This window comes from Scyliorhinus canicula, chromosome 4 (genome assembly GCF_902713615.1).
Source record: "Scyliorhinus canicula chromosome 4, sScyCan1.1, whole genome shotgun sequence".
NCBI classification, from domain to species: Eukaryota; Metazoa; Chordata; class Chondrichthyes; order Carcharhiniformes; family Scyliorhinidae; genus Scyliorhinus; species Scyliorhinus canicula.
This window is the reverse complement of record NC_052149.1, coordinates 101,534,233-101,553,746: the sequence shown is the minus strand read 5'-3', so window position 1 is coordinate 101,553,746 and position 19,514 is coordinate 101,534,233. Positions and strand designations below refer to the sequence as shown.

The window sequence follows — 19,514 nt, the reverse complement described above, 5'->3', positions numbered from 1 at the left end:
GAGGAGAATTACTGGATAATCTGTGTTTTTTTTTGGGTCATGTTGCTTGTCGACTCAGTTACTCTTTCAAGCAGATGTCACTAGAAGCTAATTAGAAGTATCTCCCGACTGGGTATGCCAAAAGCAATTGCTGTATTTCAGGTTCAGGTCACTTAACTTAGTATAGGTGGATATCTATGGTATTAGTATGGGCTGGATTCTCCACACCCTGATGCCAAAATTGCATCTGGCGCCGGGGCGGAGAATCCATTTTCGGGCATGGAATTGGGACCTGTGCCGGTTTCCCGATTCTCCGGGCACCGAAAACGCGCCACGCATCCCCTACCTGCGCCCATTGCTGGAGGCCCGCCCCGCTATTCTCCACCCCCGACCGGCCGGAGTTCCGACGGTGTATTTCTAATATGGTCCCAGCCATTCAGGATACTAACGTGGCGGCTACGGACTCATTACACGGCCACCTTGGTTGGGGTCAGGCTGATCAGAGGGCAGGGAGGACCTCATATGGGACCGGGATATTTTTGAGAGGGTGGTCTATTTAAGAGGTCCAGCTCTGCGGTCTGAGTCCGCCATGGAGCACAGCGCAGCCGCTGGAGGCCGCCGCCATGCGCATGCACAGCCTCTGACCTGGAAGTGCGGGGGCCCGTATTTGCAGCAAAAGCTGCGAGATTCATGACGGGTCCCTGCTATCCCCCTGAAGGCTATGAATATGTGGCCTTTTCACGGCAAAAGGCCACAGTTTTTCCGACGGTGTGGGGGCATAGTCCCTGAAACGGAAAATCCAGCCCATGCAGATAGGGCGGGGAGTGGGCCGAGGTAGGGTGCCCTTTCAGAGGGTCATTGCAGACTTGATAGGCCGAATGGCCTCCTTCTGCACTGTACAGATTCAATGAGCTTCTATGGTTCAGTGACTCAGTTTAGACCATTGGAAAGTTTGCTTTAAAAATGTAGATATATAAACAATACATGAGGGTCAGCAGGAACACATTCCCCTGGCAACCAAGGAAATTGAATTTTCTGTGTGCCAGGTCCTCTGACGACAAGGGTCAGTTTTGACTGCCCCCCCCCCCCCCCCACAAAAAACAATTTCTCTTGTGTCTCAACAGTCAGCCAGGAGGGGCGATGTTGAGAGCCGCTTGTGCTCGCCACTGCCGTTTCCCTGCATGTCCATTGAAAAATCTCCGTGCCGTCTGGGCCACCAGCAATCACTGGACCTCAATTAGATTTTCGCAATATTATACAACTTTCAATGTCACAGTTCTGCCCTTTTAACAATGTTCAGCAGAGCGTTGAGGCTGTTGTTTTGTAGGGGATACATACACATTTCTCACACACTGAAGAGTGTGTTTTATTGGGATGGCTGTGCACAGTAACATGGAAGTTGGGTACAGAGGGATGACATTGACAAACACCCTTTGAAGATTCCGCCGGCTAATTGCGGCGAGAGGAGCAGAAACACATTCACTCCATACACAGGTATGGGAGTATCCAGCACATTCACATTCCTCTCCCTGCTCCTGCTTCCCCGGGGTGGGGGGAAATCCAGGAAGCTTCTTGAGTTCTCCAGCCACACGGAGCGCAGTGATGTAACTTTACGCCAATAAAAATCGGGCGGAATTCCCGGCGCCGGCCAATGGGAGGGAGTTAGGGCTTTTTGTGTGTGTGTGTGTGTCGGCTGACTTGGGAAGTGTCGAGATGGCGCTGCTGGAGGGAGAGGGAAAGGCAAGCGGGAGGTTGGAGCAGCAGCAGCCCGGTAGCTGAGCGCTGGCTGCCGGCAGCTCAGGCACCGCTCTCTCCCTCTCACAGCGTCCACCGCAGCATCGGGCTGGGCTGGGCTCCCTCTTGTCTGTGTATATGCAGAGCAGGGTTCGCAATCCACAGCATCTGAACAGGATCAGCAATTGCCAGCCTGCCTTAGGTACATGGTGTGGCATCGGGGCTGCTTTAAAAAGCCGCCCCAAGAGCAACCCGCTAAAGTTTCCCTAGTTAGTTTCTGGATGTTATGTAGTCCATTATATCTGGAGCAGGACACTTCCCCGCTGCAAGCCTAGCTTGGGGCTTTTTTGTTTGTTTGTTGTTGCTTTCGCCCGGGCTGTTTTCTAGTTCCAATTGTTCAACAAACATGCCAAGCAAAACCAAATACAACTTAGTGGATGACGGACACGACTTGCGAATTCCTTTGCACAATGAAGAAGCGTTCCAGCATGGGATCAGCTTCGAGGCGAAGGTTTGTAACTTCATCGGCGCGACCCTCCAAGCAACCGCTTCGCGAGTTTGTGTCGAAGGAGCTCTTAATTCTTTATGAAGACTCGCCTCATTGATTTACCACCCCCCTCTTTTTTTTAAATTTTGTTTAAAACAGTACATCGGGACATTGGATGTACCCAGACCTAACAGCAGAGTGGAGATCGTCGCTGCCATGCGAAGGATCAGGGTGAGTGAGTAAATCAGTGATTGACACCGAAAGAACATCAATGTGGCTGCATTGTATACTATAGTTGTGTGCCGCTTAAAGGTTCCAGTCAACGGTACCATGTTAGCGGCAGAAATAATTGAGATCTGAGCTTTGTAACTGTAGTCAGAGTACAAGTGGAGCCCAGTTGTTGACCAAGATGTATTTGGGCAGCATTCATATACTTCCCTGATGACAGTCAGGCGTGTTAACAGACCAGACAGAAGCGGGATGATGACTGCAATTGTGCAGTTTTATGTTCAACCTTCACTAACTGCTCTGCCACCACGCGAGTTCAGAACTGGGAATGGGCAAGTAGCCATGCCGTCGGAGAATTTGTCAGTGTGAAGCGAAGTGAGGTCTTGGCAGTAACCAACAGGACACACCATAAACCTTGGAGTTCTCAATCCGAGTTTGGGGTATCAGTGCTGGATTGGGTCACTGCATTGTGGACACTAGAAGCCCAGGCAACAGTTTATTCGAATACCTATGCATGACTCCAGATGAGGAGCACCTCATCAGTCCAGAGGATAGTCCTGTCTGTTGTCCAGTGGGTCAGATGTATAGCACACGATTTTGGTCCATTTAATAATGAGGTTTCTGAAAACAAAGCTTCATTTGTTATTTGATGTGTAGTATTGTGTTTTTTAGATGTACAAGAGCAGAATATCTGAGTGGACCTGTTCAGGGCTACTTTGTTGGAACTTGTGTATGTGTCACCTCCATAACCCACATGTCTACCAGAAGCAAGACCTTGCATTGGTCTAGGAAGTACCCTGAGGCACAGCGATTCATAGTTGGATATAAATCTAGCCCTTTTCCCAAGGATGGTTTTAAACTGTTTGCAGCACAGGTGCAGCTGAGTAACAGTGATGTGTTGTAGTGACAGCTCTTGCCCAGTCAATGTTGAGATTGTTTGAGAGTATTTATTGTAGTGACAGCACTTGCCTATTCAACCTAGAGGTTATGTTGGTTGTATTTGTATGTGAACTAAATGAGTTTAGGAACTTATTGATTGGATTTTCCAGACTAATGTCACTCTTGCTGAGCTGACAGTCTTAAAGTCATGGCTGACCTTCCTTTTGTTTGAGTGGTGTAACTATTAAAGATTTGCATCTATAAAAGCAGCCGCGCAACTTCAGAAACTTTTTCAGATTTATGTAACATATTTTTTCAGAAAGGCAGCAGACAATTAGCAGAAGGTAAGGGTGCACAAACAATAATGGGATAAATGATAAAACAATCTGCTTTTGGTGATGTCAGTTGAGGGGTTAACGTTCGTCAACGCACTAGGAGAACTCTCCCAGTCATACCATGTGAGCTTTTCCCTTCTGCTGAAAGGGAAGTGGGGGTGGGGGGTGTTGTCGCGGTTAAGTGTCTCAACCGATGGCAAAGTCTGTGAGTTGTGGCTTGATTAGAAACACTCTGTCATGTCTAAGTCCCACACCAGAGTCTTGAGCAGGTAATCTGGTACTGAGGGAGTGCTGCACAGTCGAAGATGCTGCCCTTCAGATGAGGCAATAACGCCTCAAGTGTAGGGCGGCACAGTGGGTTAGCCCTGTTGCCTCATGGCGCCGAGGTCCCAGGTTCGATCCCGGCTCTGGGTCACTGTCCGTGAGGAGTTTGCACATTCTCCCCGTGTTTGCGTGGGTTTTGCCCCCACAACCCAAAAGATGTGCAGGGTAGGTGGATTGGCCATGCTAAATTGCCCCTGAATTGGAAATAATTAATTGGGTACTCTAAATTTATTTTTAAAAAATAACGCCTCAAGTGTTTGAAGAAAAGCTGGAGAGTTCCCCCCCCCCCCCCCCCCCTTAGTTTGCAGATCAATATTTATCCCCTAACTATATCACCGAATCAAAGTGTCTGGCTGTGTGCCTTTTTGCTCTTGTGCAGCAGTCCCTCAGGCTTCCACTGATGTCAGTTTGGATTACGTGCTCCCATTTCTCAAGTGGGGCTTCAATTGGCAACCTTTTGCATTCCAGATTTAAGGTGCTATCGCTGGGCCAGGCTAACATTTAGCTGTTACCTCGGCAACCTATTGCCCACAATGCTGTGTGACTCTCACCACTGAAAGCCCACCGTGGAAAAGACTTTATAAATTCTTGGGGTGCAGGCACAGCAAATAGCTGCAGAGAAGATTATCGGAATATCCAGGAAACTAACCCCCCATCATATTATCATATACTACATGACTGCATCATTGTCTCCCGTTCTATCAGAGAGATGTTACACTTTTGGACTAGGGAATTCTTGAACTTGGAATGTTGTGTTCATTCCAAGTTTGGAGCTACTAATCCCCGAGTAACTGGTGCGAGATAATTAATGCTTGCATTCTTTCCATTCTTAGGAACATTGCTTTTTATACATTAGTGAGAAAAGTTGGACCTCCAGATATTTTGCTTGCTATGTTGTATTCCAAAGTTGATCTCTTGAATCCCAATATTTCTACCGTTAGTTGTGTCAGATGTGTAATATGATTACAATCTCTTTCTTGTATTCCCCGAAGTATATTCCAGGTGGGGACAATGAATGTGTATTGATTGACAATTTGCTAAAATTGTCATGGGCCAGGGCTTAGAAACTCCAAAGTCTATTATGAAGTTAACCTTACCTACAACCTTTATGTTGAATTTGACGAGGATGAGCACAAAAACTGCTTCAGGTGGTGATTCATCAGACTTTCAAGGCGCTTTAATCAAAACAAGGTTTATTCTAAGAATGTAGTTAACATATCTATATATATATATATATATATATATTTAAACACAGCAAGAATTTTTTTTATCAATTACAAATAAAAAGACAACACAACAGCTACAGTAATCTGTGTATATAATACTTCATGAATTCCCCCTTGGCTGTTCCAATTCAATAACAAAATCCAATAAACCAAAACTCCTTTCAAGGGAGTGACCCAGCCGTGGCACACTGTATTCTCACTTGAATGTGACTGGTCCTTTCCCTGAGATTCTGATCTAGTTTCAACCAGCAGGTTCAAACTCCTTCCGGAAAACAACCGTGGGCGGGATTCTCCAATCCCGTTGTAAACGTGGGCCGCTCCCACATCGAATTCTGGCCCCTACAGAGGGCCAGAACGGCGGTTCGCACCGCTCCAGCTGCAGATCCCAGCGCGAACTGGGTGCTGCGGGATCCGCGCATGCGCAGTTGTGCCGGTGGCAATGAGCACATTCACAGTGGCGCCGGCGCCAATGCAGGCATGCGCAGTGGCCAACTTCAACACGCTGGCCCCAACGCAACATGGCGCAGGGCTACAGGGGAATGTGTATACAGGGGAAAGGAGGCTCCCAGCCACAGAGGCCGGCTCACCAATCGTGGGTCCCGATCGTGGGCTAGGCCACATCGGAGGCACCCTCCCCTCCCCGGGGTCGGACCCATACCGCCCCCCTGCCACAGGCAGCCACCCGACCCTTGCGCGCCAAGGTCCCGCCGGCCCAGAGCAGGTTAGAAAGGTGCTGGCGGGATTCGGCTCTTTTCCTACGGCTGCTCGGCCCATTCGGTGGGCCGGCTGTGTAGTGCGTGTTTAGACGTGTTTATGTTTGCACTGTTTGGTCTCTTTGTACCTTGGGTCTAGTGGAAGAGTATCACATGACCTCTAAGGCTATGGGCCAAGTGCTAGAAAATGGGATTAGGATAGATAGGTGCTTGATGGCTGGCAAAAACACGATGGGCCAAAGGGCCTCTTTCTGTGCTGTAAAACTGTGTGAATCTGTGACAAGGTCAACATTGATACATCCAAGAAAAAATACACAATAATCGGGAGATCAAATCTATAGACCTAGTTGTTTTTTTGCCCATATATCTTCCTATAAGTACACACATTCATAATTTCCAACTGAAATTACTAACTAGAGATTGAGGATCCTGACTTTTTCCCTAACTTTGAGATGATGCCTTTATGAATATGGTTGCTTCACTGCTCTAACTCGACACAGGTCAAGCATCCAACCTATAAAGTACCTTGTCTGTATGCCTCAATTCATATTCAGAGATATATTTTCCACCTCATGCCCACATTTACTGTGAGTTCTGTATTGAAAGCAAGAAGCCGTGTAAACCTGGACCAGGAGCCCTGCTTTTTTTAGCCAAGAAATTCTACCAGTAACGATATTCATTTTAAGAACAAAACTTTCCAGATAATGATAAATGTCAACATTAGTTTTTTACTCTCACTAGATCTTTTGAGTTTGAATACTTTTGTTTAAATTTTTAAAAAATCATTTTTATTCTCGATTTTCACATTTTCTCCAGAATTTACACCCCATCCACAAGCAGTAAATGGTAACAAATACAAAGTCAATTTCCTTATCAACCACAACGATTCCATCCTCCCACCACCCCAAACAACGACCCACCTGACAATATAAGCATCAAATAGAACAAACCCTCCCACAGTGGGACAAAGGAGAAATAAAAGAGAAAGGAATTAGGAATTGCCTATGGTCACCATTAACCTATAGAGTCCCTCCCACACCCACCCCCCAACATTCAATGCCATCTAATCCCCGAAAGAGTACCGTAGACGACACCCATGCGTTGCAAGCACCCCCCTCACCGACTCCTCCCCTCCACTTCCTCTTACAAAAATCCTCCCCCCAACTACTGTTCCTTCCCCCCATCTTTCACCCCGGCTAGACTCATCGGGACCTATTCTGCCAACCTCCGATGGCCGCAGCCCCTCCCACCACCTCACTCCCGTTCACTGGCCGGCTTAAACAGGCCAGCGTGGAGGCCCCCGCCCGGGTCTCTTTCCCCCTTGCCCGGCCCAAGGAAAACCAAGCAATCGCCTTTAGCACACAACCCTAACATACACACCCAAGCTCCAAACACCCATCATTGCAAGTGAAAGTCCCCTCTCTTCCCTTGTCCAAGTATATACAACGTTGGCTCATTTAGCACATACACCAACACCAACACACAGTGAAAAAATACAGCTACATGAGTCTACATCTGTACATGACCATTTCTCAATTCAGCCACAGTCCTTCTGCCTTCGCAAACTCCTCCACTGCTTCCGCCGTCCCGAAATACAAGTCCTTGGATTTGTAGGTCACCCTCAACTTAGCTGGGTATACTATGCCGCACTGCACCTTACTGATGTACAGTGCCTTCTCCACCCGGCTGAAGGCAGCCCGCCTCCTTGCCAGCTCCACCGTGAAGTCCTGATATATGCGTATACCAGCTCCAGCCCACTGCACCACCTGCTTCTGCTTTGACCACACGACCCTCTCCTTCACACTATACCTACGAAATCACCGTGTCACTACTCTTGGCGGCTCACTCTCCTCTGGTACAGGCCTCCACAGCCGATGAACCCGATCCAGTTCATATCGGGAGGGATCATCACTCTCCCCCACTAGCTTCGCCAACATCGTGGCAAAATATACAGTTGGCCTCGGGCCTGCAACTCCTTCGGGGAAAACTCAATCCTCAGATTCTGTCGCCTGGATCTGTTTTCCAAGTCGTCCATTTTGGCTTGCAGACCCTCGTTGATCTCTATCACCTTCCGCATCTCATTCCCCATCGAGGTAAGTTGATCGCTGTGCTGCAACAATGTCTCTTCCACTTCCTTCAGCACCTCACCTTGCTCCCGTACATCTGCCACTGTGCTCAATACCGCCGTCCTCACTGGGGCAATCGCCGCCTCCACCAGCACTTTCAATACCGCCTCCAAACCTTTCCTCATTGCCTCCATGTGTTTTGCGAACTGCCTTTCAAGTTCCGCGGCCATCACCTTAGTCATTTCTTCAGCCGTAGGCAATGCGGCCTCCCCTGATGTCCCAGCCTCCATTTTTCTTGCCATCCCCGGGGTGACCTTTCCACTCCCCGACGGACTTTCAGCTGCTTTTTTCACGGTCATTTTTTTACTTGTTCTCGACATCTTCTTTCACTGTGCCTTCTCCCTGCTTTTGCCGCCTCTGCTACCCCTGGGACCGGGTGTTAGACTTTGAAAATGCCGTTCCCAAGCGGGAGTCCTCCAGTGTGCGGCTGCCTCCTGCCCGCCGTCACCGGAAGTCTCTACTTTTGTTTAAATAATTGGCAATTATTATGAGATGTCTGGTTCAGTGATGCCACAGACCTCATGATGAAAATAGGTTTTTAATCGATGTGGTAGCAGTGCCCTGATCACTAAAGCACACTGGGTTTATGACGACACCTGATGCTGTTAATTCTACTCTCCCTCACTGGAATTCAAGAACTTCCTCCTTCCCCTGTTGAAAGGAATACTTCTACTGAGATTCCTTTATTAACAGGTAGTTTCCAAAAATACAAGGAGGATCTTCCATCTTGGTGAAGATGCTTCCCCTTCACTCTTCTTCACTTCTCTCTCCATCTCTCTTAAAAGCCTTAAATCATGTTTCATAGAAAATAGGAGCAGGAGTAGGCTATTTAGCCTTCAGAGCCTGCTTCGCCATTCAATATGGTTATGGCAGATCCTCTCTCTCAACACCATACTTCAGCACTCTCCTCCTACCTCTTGCCACCTTCAGAGTCTTTTCATGAGTTGGCTTCCACAGCTTTCTGTGGTAGAGAATTCCATAGGTTCGCCACCCTTTGAACTAAGAAGTTTCTCCTCATCTCATTCCTAAACAGCCCACCCCATATCTTGAGATTGTGAACCCTTGTTCTAGATGCTCCCAGACAGAGGAAACAGCATCCCTGTATCCAGTCTGTCCAGCCCTGTTGGGTATGGTTGCAAAGTTGGTAGCTTCCAGCAGCCTGTTCACATAGATATCAGTTGTAGCAGTCTGCTCCTCAACCCTTCCCCAACACGTGGCTTCTCTCTCTCTCTCCCATCGCCCGCCCCCCCCCCCCCCCCCCCCCCCCCCCGCCTCGCCTCATATTTTCCTGTCATACTGGCTGAAATCATTTCGCTGATTGTAGTGCAGCACTTAGTGCAGTTTCACACGTGGTACTGCGCCCCGTGGTACTGCGCCCCGCGGTACTGCGCTGAGGAAACATTCATGAAAGATGACTTTTCAGGATATGAGGAATTGCATGAAAGTGGGCCCATTGAAGTATTATTGTGGAATGAATCCTCTTTTTAAAAATAAATTTAGAGTACCTAATTATTTTCCAATTCCGGGGCAATTTAGTGTGGCCAATCCACCGACTCTGCACATCATTGGTTGTGGGGGTCAGACCTATGCAGACAGGGGGAGAGCATGCAAACTCCACACGGACAGTGACTTGGGGCTGGGATTGAACCAGAGTCCTCAGCGCCGTGAGGCAGCAGTGCTAACCACTGTGCCACCGTGCTGCCCCTGGAATTAATCCTGTTCGACTGGCAAAAAGTAACATTAATGGAACCAGTGCATTCTAGATGTTAAAAGGGAGCTGAAAATCCCTTGCCTAGGCAAGAGAGTTTAAATTTGAAATTGGTGGCCCAGTGTAAACTAGAAGCCACAATAGTTATCAACTGAGACATTGGAACTTGGAAAGTCACAAACTTTCTTGGTAGTAATGTAAACTTCGCAGACCTCAACTGAATGAAGTAAAGTGAATTCACGTCAGCCAACTCATATATAATCTGTTGAGTAAATCTGTTTCTGTTCAGTAATATCTCTTTGTTTGCATTCTTGTCCATCAATTAAATTGAATAATATGACAGAAATAGGACAACATTTTCTTTGATGCTAGCTGAAATCAGCCTTGGACTGTTGGATGGAACTGTTCCTATTGTTATTCTGTCATATTTTCCAGACCTCTCTCTTTCCAATATTTTATCATGTTGGACTTGCTGCAATCTGTTACAGCCTACTTCCATAAATATTAAGCCTGATGTTTATTAATTCCGATTGCATGTAGTAGCTAAGTGTCTGCAACCACCTGCCTGAGCCTTCCCTAGAGGAAAGACAGATCTGCGTTTGTTGTTGCACATTCACATGGTTTAATCATGCATCTTGCCTTGTGTCTTGAAGGACCTGCTGGTGATGGGGTGGGTCCATCTGGTGTCCCCCACCCCCAGCCGGTGCCACAGCTGGAGCCCCCCTCACCCCCCCCCCCCCCCCCCCCTCGCCCCCCAATGTGCAGCGATGGACAGGAGCCATGTTCCTGTGACCCAAGACAACCCGGAGCTCGAATCCGGGGATGACACTGATTTCCCGTCACAGCTGTCTCCAATACTCTCCACCAGCCCAGACACACTCGCCTCGGGTGAGCGCTTAGAGGTTCCTGGGATACTATCTGGTGCGCACCACACTGCTACATCAGGTAGAGGCAGGAACACCCGAGAGGGCGGACGATAGGAGGGCAGGCTGACCCCATGAACCAGCTGCCATCCAGATGGGTTTTGGGCTTCTTGAATGGACAGTCCCATCAGTTGTGGAAATGCAGTCACAAAGCCAGAGACTACATGAGGGGTTGTCGGCGAGCATCCAGTACCTGCAGGTGCAGTTGGAGGAGTCCAACCGATTGCAGGAGAAGGTGCTGAACATGAGTGCCACCCAGGGCAATATTGGGGGTGAAGGTTTTGGCTGTGGATTAGTGTGTCCAAGGCCTGGGATATTCTTGTGCAGGTACTGGCCGAGGCCCAGGACAAGGTTGCCGCCTCACAGGCAGCCATGTGCGTGGGCCATCTGGAAAATGCAGCAGCACTTCTGAATGTGGCCCAGTCACCGCGGGCTATGGCTGAGAATGTCGGCGGCATTGCCCAGGCGCTGGCCGACATGCTGCAGACACAGAGGGAGGTGACCCAGTCCCAGAGCGTGATGGTGCAGTCACTGGCTGTTGTGACACGGGCCCAGAAGGTGGCATAATGAATGGGTGATGTGGGGCAGCCTCAGACGGTGATGGTCCACTCCCTGTACTCCATGGCCGCGAGCATGAGGACTCTGGTCGAGACCAGAGTGGGCCACCAGGACTGGCAGTGCCAGGTGGTGGGGGAGTGTCATGGGATAGCTCTGCTAACGTCCCCATCCCATGGAGTAGTCCGGGGGCCACTGGATACCCTGAGGTAGGGGGAGGTGACTCCCGCTGACACTCATAGGGGGACATGCATTCCATTGATGGTGGAAAACCCTGCTGTCCGGTGATTCTGATGGCCTCTGCGCACATTGAAATGAATGCATTGTGCCGACTGGGCATATAGGGCTTCTGTGCCAGAGCAGACTCACCGGGCTCCAAGAGTTCCGGACAGGCCCCCATTCAGCCCTTGGTAGGACTCCGTAGCGTAAAAGTTTCAGGGCGACTGTCACCTTATAGAACATTACAGCACAGAACAGGCCCTTCGGCCCTCGATGTTGTGCCGAGCAATGATCACCCCACTTAAACCCATTTAACCCGTATACCCATAACCCAACAATCCCCCCATTAACCTTACACTACGGGCAATTTAGCATGGCCAATCCACCTAACCCGCACATCTTTGGACTGTGGGAGGAAACCGGAGCACCCGGAGGAAACCCACGCACACACGGGGAGGACGTGCAGACTCCACACAGACAGTGACCCAGCCGGGAATCGAACCTGGGACCCTGGAGCTGTGAAGCATTGATGCTAACCACCATGCTACCGTGAGGCCCCTTGACGGCCACCAGGAGCAAGTGTCCTCCCCCCATTCTCTCATGGTGCCAGGTGTGCCATTATCTGACAGATATGTTGCACTGTCCCCTTGCTCAGCCGGAGTCTTCAGCATGCCCGGTTCGGCAGGTCTTCAAATGGCCGCTACATACGAGGCCTCATCCGGCCCCTTTGCATCTCCTCCTCGGCCTGTTGGGCAGCCGGCTCTCCATCCTGGATGGCTGCCTCCAGTTCCTCCACTGCCGCAGCTTCCTCCTCCTTGAGCAGCGGCAGCTCGTGCAGCCGCAGTGCATCCCCCAGGGCTGCGGCGACTAGCAGAAATGCCACCATTGCTGGTTGAATTACAATATCCATTGTCTGCAGGGGGTGAAAGGCCGACATGTTGGTATGGTGCATACTACCGTGACCAGCCAGGTCCAACGGGCTACATGGTGACCCCAGCTGGCACTGCGGACTCTACCCCTGCATACCTCCCCCCAACTCTGCACTACTGGACTGCCGGTACCCAGCACTTTGGGGGCCTGTGGCCCTGGCGCTAGTCCCTGCTGCCAGGGCTGCCATCAACTGGCACTGCCCATGCAAGTGGTACGCTCCGTGGACCTGCCTGGCACCCCCATAGGGACCACTGTGGGCATTGCACTGGGTGGGCCGACTGATGCACTGCCTGTGGTAGAGGCCGGTTGGGGGTGGAGGCACCCATATGGCCAGTGTCACTTTGCAGAACCAGGGGTTAAGGTGGGTGGTCAAAGGGGTGCGCAGCAAGGTGGTTGCTTCGCAGGCCACAGCAATGGCGGTATGTGCCTGGACACTGCCCCAGTCCTGTAGGGGGTTACCCCGGTCACACGCCCCCCCCCTCCAATCCCAGCCCGTCCGGCCAGTGTCCAGCCCGCCAGCTCACAGTTGTGTCTCTGTGTACCTCCTCTTTCACTCCCTCATCAGCCACGACACCGTTTACACAATTTTTAAAAGCACGAGTAAACCACGGCCTCGGAAATCCGGTCCATTGGTAGCGGTGATTCACAGAGGCCCCAGAGAGTACCGGGTCGGGCCGCAAACGGCGTCGACTGTACGTGCATTCTGGAACGCATTGATGCCATTGTCAAGGCGACGGAGAATTGCGATTTGGCTTCAAGTCGGTGCCTGATGCGCCTTTGGCGCGGAACCGATTGTGTTTCCCAATTTTGGCATCAGCCAACGGAGAATCCCATCCATAATATCCAATTGTCACACAATGTGATTTGTGATAATGCAGGAGCATTTGCAATGAATGCTTGCAAGGAATTTATTCATACAAAATTCACATAGCCATAATAAGAACTTGGAAAATCACAGGCAGGTTGGCTAGCATGAGTGGGGAACGTGCTGTTGGTTTCAGAGAGCTGGAGGGAGGCTTTGGATAGTGTTGTGGTGAGCCTATATAGTGAATTGATACCAAGAGAGAGACAATGGAATCACACATTATCACCAGGCAAGGACACATTCAAAAGCGCGAAAACCATACAGAAAATAACTGCCATCTCCTGTGGAGATGATGGAGACTGATTATCATCTCAGCAGGACTGATGTCCTGTGAGCAACGTCCCAGAATGGTTCGTCTTCTAGAAGTATAGAAAGACTGGGGTAAAAGCCAGCTGCAAATCCTGGTGTCATGTGAGAGTACCTTTAAGAAATGGGTATTTATAAATGGGTGTGTATATAAATATCTGTAGTGAGAGTACCTTTAAGAAATGGGTGTATACTACTGCAGTGATGTCAGAGAGTGGGTGGAGCTGGGCTGTCTGTCAGCTTTTTACATTTGTTTTTGAGAAGGCTGCAGGGTGTTTTAGTTCTGTTTGCAGTGTTGGAGCTGAAGCCAGACAGAGCAGGTGTACCGCTGTTCTCTCTGCCATCATCATTTGGTGAATTCAGAATTATAAATGTTTTCAATAGTGACTTTAACCTGATGTGCTTCTGATAAAGGTTTTGTTTTTAAGTCGCATGGATGTTAAAAGGACAGCTTAAAGGTTTACTTAGTGTTGTATTCTTTGGGGGTTTGTATTTGAATTAATGGTTGCTAAGATGATCACTGTATGTTTTAAAAAGGTTAACTTGAGTTCATAGAATAAACATTGTTTTGCTTTAAATACTTTTCCATTTCTGCTGTACCACACCTGTAGAGTGGGCCGTGTGATCCCCAAATCACAATCTATTAAAAGTTGTGGGTCAGGCGAACTCCAAGATACTCTTTGGGGTTCTCTAAACCCTAGCCCATAACACTGGTCAGTGTCAGTTATTGCTGGGTGTGTCAGCATGTGATGCAGGAGGAAAGACAGCAGCAAACGGCTGCTAAAGCTTTGCTGAAGCAAGCCAAGTTGGCAAAACCACAGCTGGGAAGGAAGCAAGGCAGCTTCCTGGCTGGACTGCAGATCACTGGAATCTTGAAACCTAGAGTTCACCTGCTGAAGTCAGTGCTCCTGGAATCCCGAAATTTTACCTCCACAACATTCCACCATCTACTTCTCACAGACAAGTCAAACACTGATTTGTGTACAGATATATTTTTTACTGACTTACTTTTAGACTCCATTCTGATTTCTAATCTATGAATGCATATGCTTCACCGTGTTTCTTGTATTTAGTAGTTAATAAACTCACACTCTTTCCTAAACTCAAGAAAGCCTGGTTGGATTATCTCCTTTTAAAACATATGTATTGTTACTGGAGAAAGGTATCCACTAGGGAAGGCATCCTTTTAAAATTAATCTTCTTGTGACCAACCGAGGGGGTTGAATAAAGGAAGGAAGCTATTCTTCCTTCCTCACTTGGGGCATAACAACGTCTGGAGGAGATATTAAGAAATGGAGGGATTGCAACCGGGATTTGCGAAACCTCGTCTGGAGACCGGTCATAACAATATCTGGAGGTTTTGGGAGTTGACATTTCATGTATAGGAATTCTGTTTTTTAAATCCTCATCATGGGTATGGTGTAGTTAACAACTGCAAACATTGCTATGTTTGAAATAATATTGGATTCTTTTCCAATAAATGTGTAATTCTGCTGAGGAATTTCTGTTGGACTTTGGTGTTTACTCATTAATCTGCCTCGTGAAGATGACATTTTAATCCTGAATGACATTCTCTCTTGTCATCGCACATCGATCTAGTCCCACTGTCAAGGGTTTGGGTAAACTGGCTTCTGTGTGCAGAATAAACAGTTGTTATGATCCCAAGGGGGAACTGGAAAGCAATCTAACAAATTTGCCAAATAATTCCCAAATGAAGAAATTACCAATAAAATTCCACTTTTAACATAAGAACATAAGAACTAGGAGTAGGAGTAGGCCATCTGGCTCCTCGAGCCTGGTCCGCCATTCAATGAGATCATGGCTGATCTTTTGTGGACTCAGCTCCACTTTCCGGCCCGAACACCATAACCCTTAATCCCTTTATTCTTCAAAAAACGATCTATCTTTACCTTAAAAACATGTAATGAAGGAGCCTCAACTGCTTCACTGGGCAAGGAATTCCATAGATTCACAACCCTTTGGGTGAAGAAGTTCCTCCTAAACTCAGTCCTAAATCTACTTCCCCTTATTTTGAGGCTATGTCCCCTAGTTCTGCTTTCACCCGCCAGTGGAAACAACCTGCCCGCATCTATCTTATCTATTCCCTTCATAATTTTATGTTTCTATAAGATCCCCCCTCATCCTTCTAAATTCCAACGAGTACAGTCCCAGTCTACTCAACCTCTCCTCATAATCCAACCCCTTCAGCTCTGGGGTTAACCTAGTGAACCTCCTTTGCACACCCTCCAGTGCCAGTACGTCCTTTCTCAAGTAAGGAGACCAAAACTGAACACAATACTCCAGGTGTGGCCTCACTAACACTTTATACAATTGCAACATAACCTCCCTAGTCTTAAACTCCATCCCTCTAGCAATGAAGGACAAAATTCCATTTGCCTTCTTAATCACCTGTTGCACCTATAAACCAACTTTCTGTGACTCATGCACTAGCACACCCAAGTCTCTCTGCACAGCGGCATGCTTTAATATTTTATCGTTTAAATAATAATCCCGTTTGCTGTTATTCCTACCAAAATGGATAACCTCACATTTGTCAACATTGTATTCCATCTGCCAGACCCTAGCCCATTCACTTAACCTATCCAAATCCCTCTGCAGACTTCCAGTATCCTCTGCACTTTCGCTTTACCACTCATCTTAGTGTCATCTGCAAACTTGGACACATTGCCCTTGGTCCCCAACTCCAAATCATCTATGTAAATTGTGAACAATTGTGGGCCCAACACGGATCCCTGAGGGACACCACTAGCTACTGATTGCCAACCAGAGAAACACCCATTAATCCCAACTCTTTGCTTTCTATTAATTAACCAATCCTCTATCCATGCTACTACTTTACCCTTAATGCCATGCATCTTTATCTTATGCAGCAACCTTTTGTGTGGCACCTTGTCAAAGGCTTTCTGGAAATCCAGATATACCACATCCATTGGCTCCCCGTTATCTACTGCACTGGTAATGTCCTCAAAAAATTCCACTAAATTAGTTAGGCATGACGTGCCCTTTATGAACCCATGCTGCGTCTGCCCAATGGGACAATTTCTATCCAGATGTCTCGCTATTTCTTCCTTGATGATAGATTCCAGCATCTTCCCTACTACCGAAGTTAAGCTCACTGGCCTATAATTTCCAGCTTTCTGCCTACCTCCTTTTTTAAACAGTGGCGTCACGTTTGCTAATTTCCAATCCACCGGGACCACCCCAGAGTCTAGTGAATTTCGGTAAATTATCACTAGTGCATCTGCAATTTCCCTAGCCATCTCTTTTAGCACTCTGGGATGCATTCCATCAGGGCCAGGAGACCTGTCTACCTTTAGCCCCATTAGCTTGCCGATCACTACCTCCTTAGTGATAACAATCCTCTCAAGGTCCTCACCTGTCATAGCCTCATTTCTATCAGTCGCTGGCATGTTATTTGTGTCTTCCACTGTGAAGACCGACCCAAAAAACCTGTTCAGTTCCTCAGCCATTTCCTCATTTCCCATTATTAAAACTCCCTTCTCATCCTCCAAAGGTCCAATATTTACCTTAGCCACTCTTTTCTGTTTTATATATTTGTAAAAACTTTTACTGTCTGTTTTTATATTCTGAGCAAGTTTACTCTCATACTCTACCTTACTCTTCTTTAAAGCTTTTTTAGTAGCTTTCTGTTGCCCCTAAAGATTTCCCAGTCCTCTAATCTCCCAGCAATCTTTGCCACTTTATATGCTTTTTCCTTCAATTTGATACTCTTCCTTATTTCCTTAGATATCCACGGTCGATTTTCCCTCTTTCTTCCGTCCTTCCTTTTTGTTGGTATAAACCTTTGCTGAGCACTGTGAAAAATCGCTTGGAAGGTTCTCCACTGTTTCTCAACTGTTCCACCATAAAGTCTTTGCTCCAAGTCTACCTTAGCTAGTTCTTCTCTCATCCCCTTGTAATCTCCTTTGTTTAAACACAAAACACTAGTATTTGATTTTACTTTCTCACCCTCCATCTGTATTTTAAATTCCACCATATTGTGATCGCTCCTTCCGAGAGGATCCCTAACTATGAGATCATGAATCAATCCTGTCTCATTACACAGGACAAGATCTAGGACCGCTTGTTCCCTCGTATGTTCCATTACATACTGTTCTAGGAAACTATCGCGGATACATTCTATAAACTCCTCCTCAAGGTTGCCTTGACCGACCTGGTTAAACCAATCGACATGTAGATTAAAATCCCCCATGATAACTGTTGTATCATTTCTATATGCATCAGTTATTTCTTTGTTTATTGCCTGCCCCACCATAATGTTACTATTTGGTGGCCGATAGACTACTCCTATCAGTGACTTTTTTGCCTTGCTATTCCTGATTTCCACCCAAATGGATTCAACCTTATCCTCCATAGCACCGATGTCATCCCTTACTATTGCCCGGATTGTCATCCTTAAATAACAGAGCAACACCACCTCCCTTACCATCCACTCTGCCTTCCAAATAGTTTGATACCCTCGGATATTTAACTCCCAGTCGTGACCATCCTTTAACCATGTTTCAGTAATGGCCACTAAATCATAGTCATTTACGATGATTTGTGCCATCAACTCGTTAACTTTATTCCGAATACTACGAGCATTCAGGTAAAGTACACTTATGTTGGTTTTTTTACCTCTGTTTTGAACCTTAACATCTCCAGTTTTATTCCTTTTGTTATTACTGGGCCTATTCACTGAGCTCCCCTCAGTCACTGTACCTTGTACTGTCGCCCTTTTAGATTTTTGACTATGTCTTCTCTGCCTTGCACTTTTCCCCTTACTTCCTTTTGCTTCTGTCCCTGTTTTACTACCTTCCAACTTCCTGCATCGGTTCCCATCCCCCTGCCACATTAGTTTAAACCCCCCCCCCCCCACCAGAATGTCCTGCAGCCACTCCGGCTTTTACTTTAAATTCAATCAGAATCCATATAAATTAAGCATGAATTAACAGGCAAATTATGGTTGGTACAAACTTTAAACTACACATGAATAACAGATACAGCAAAGACTATCGATTGCAAGTATTGTGTCATTCCCCACAAGAAATGTGACACCGCCTGCAGCCTGAGTCATTCCAACTTGGCTCTAGAATGGAGTATTTCTCACTCTATGGATTTGTTCAAGGGCCACCTAGCTCCACTCCATCCAAGTCCCCTGAAAATAGACATCACCCAGACAGCATTATTCTGTAGAATCTCCTTAGCTAGGTTCATGGCAGTCTTGATGGCTCAGATTCTCCAGAGACTCCTGTATCTAGTTGGCTCAGGACTAGGGGCTTTTCACAGTAACTTCATTGAAGTGTACTTGTGACAAGAAGTGATTATTATTATTAAAAAACTGTGCCTTGCCATAGAATTGTCCAAATTGCAATCTGTGCTCTAACCCTGATTTCAACTTACTGTCCTTTTAAACTACATTACACACACTGCTCCTTGTAAATGTGCCTTCTCTGTTCTTCTCCTTCTGGAGGTCTCCTTTGTTCACCTTTATGTCTGCCTTCCACAAGACCTTCTTGTTGGCAATGCTTCCGGGTTGATGATCGCCAGGGCACATGGGCCAGTATTTCTTATTATTTAAGAAAATTATAATTGATGCCTTTTACGGTTGGTAAAACATTGTCCTTTAAAACATTTTTGAAATCAATTACCGATTCCATTTTCCTTACTGTACTGCTTCTAGGTCAAAGTTCAACACACAATCAATATCCTGAATACTGATCTGATGATGCTTTCTTGGATAATGTTGACCTACTTTTTGTGTTTTGTTGGGCTCCTTAGAACCTGTGTGTTGCTTTTATGTTCATTTAGTGATTTGTACACCGAGAATATGAACATGTCATCCTTGATCTACTGTGCTGCCACTGACACAAAGGTCTTTGGCAGCTGACTAAATGTCTCATGTGGATTACAGTTGGCTGCTTAATTTATCCACTGATTCACGTCCCAGAAAATC

The 19,514-nt window shown here is 47.2% G+C and overlaps 1 protein-coding gene across 3 annotated transcripts in view; it reads left to right on the top strand.

Annotated features, from left to right (window-relative positions):
* Nucleotides 1–1,644: 1,644 nt before the first annotated feature.
* The window catches only part of nos1apa (nitric oxide synthase 1 (neuronal) adaptor protein a), a 452,025-nt gene continuing 434,155 nt past the window's right edge, over nucleotides 1,645–19,514 (top strand). Inside the window, exons 1-2 of one of the 3 annotated variants that reach the window (XM_038794907.1) lie at nucleotides 1,645–2,224; nucleotides 2,360–2,431. In XM_038794907.1, the coding sequence (XP_038650835.1) occupies nucleotides 2,120–2,224; nucleotides 2,360–2,431 (177 nt within the window). In that variant the 5' untranslated portion in view covers nucleotides 1,645–2,119. The remainder of the gene's footprint in view (nucleotides 2,225–2,359; nucleotides 2,432–19,514) is intronic. The other 2 variants (XM_038794908.1, XM_038794909.1) reach the window with 2 other exon arrangements.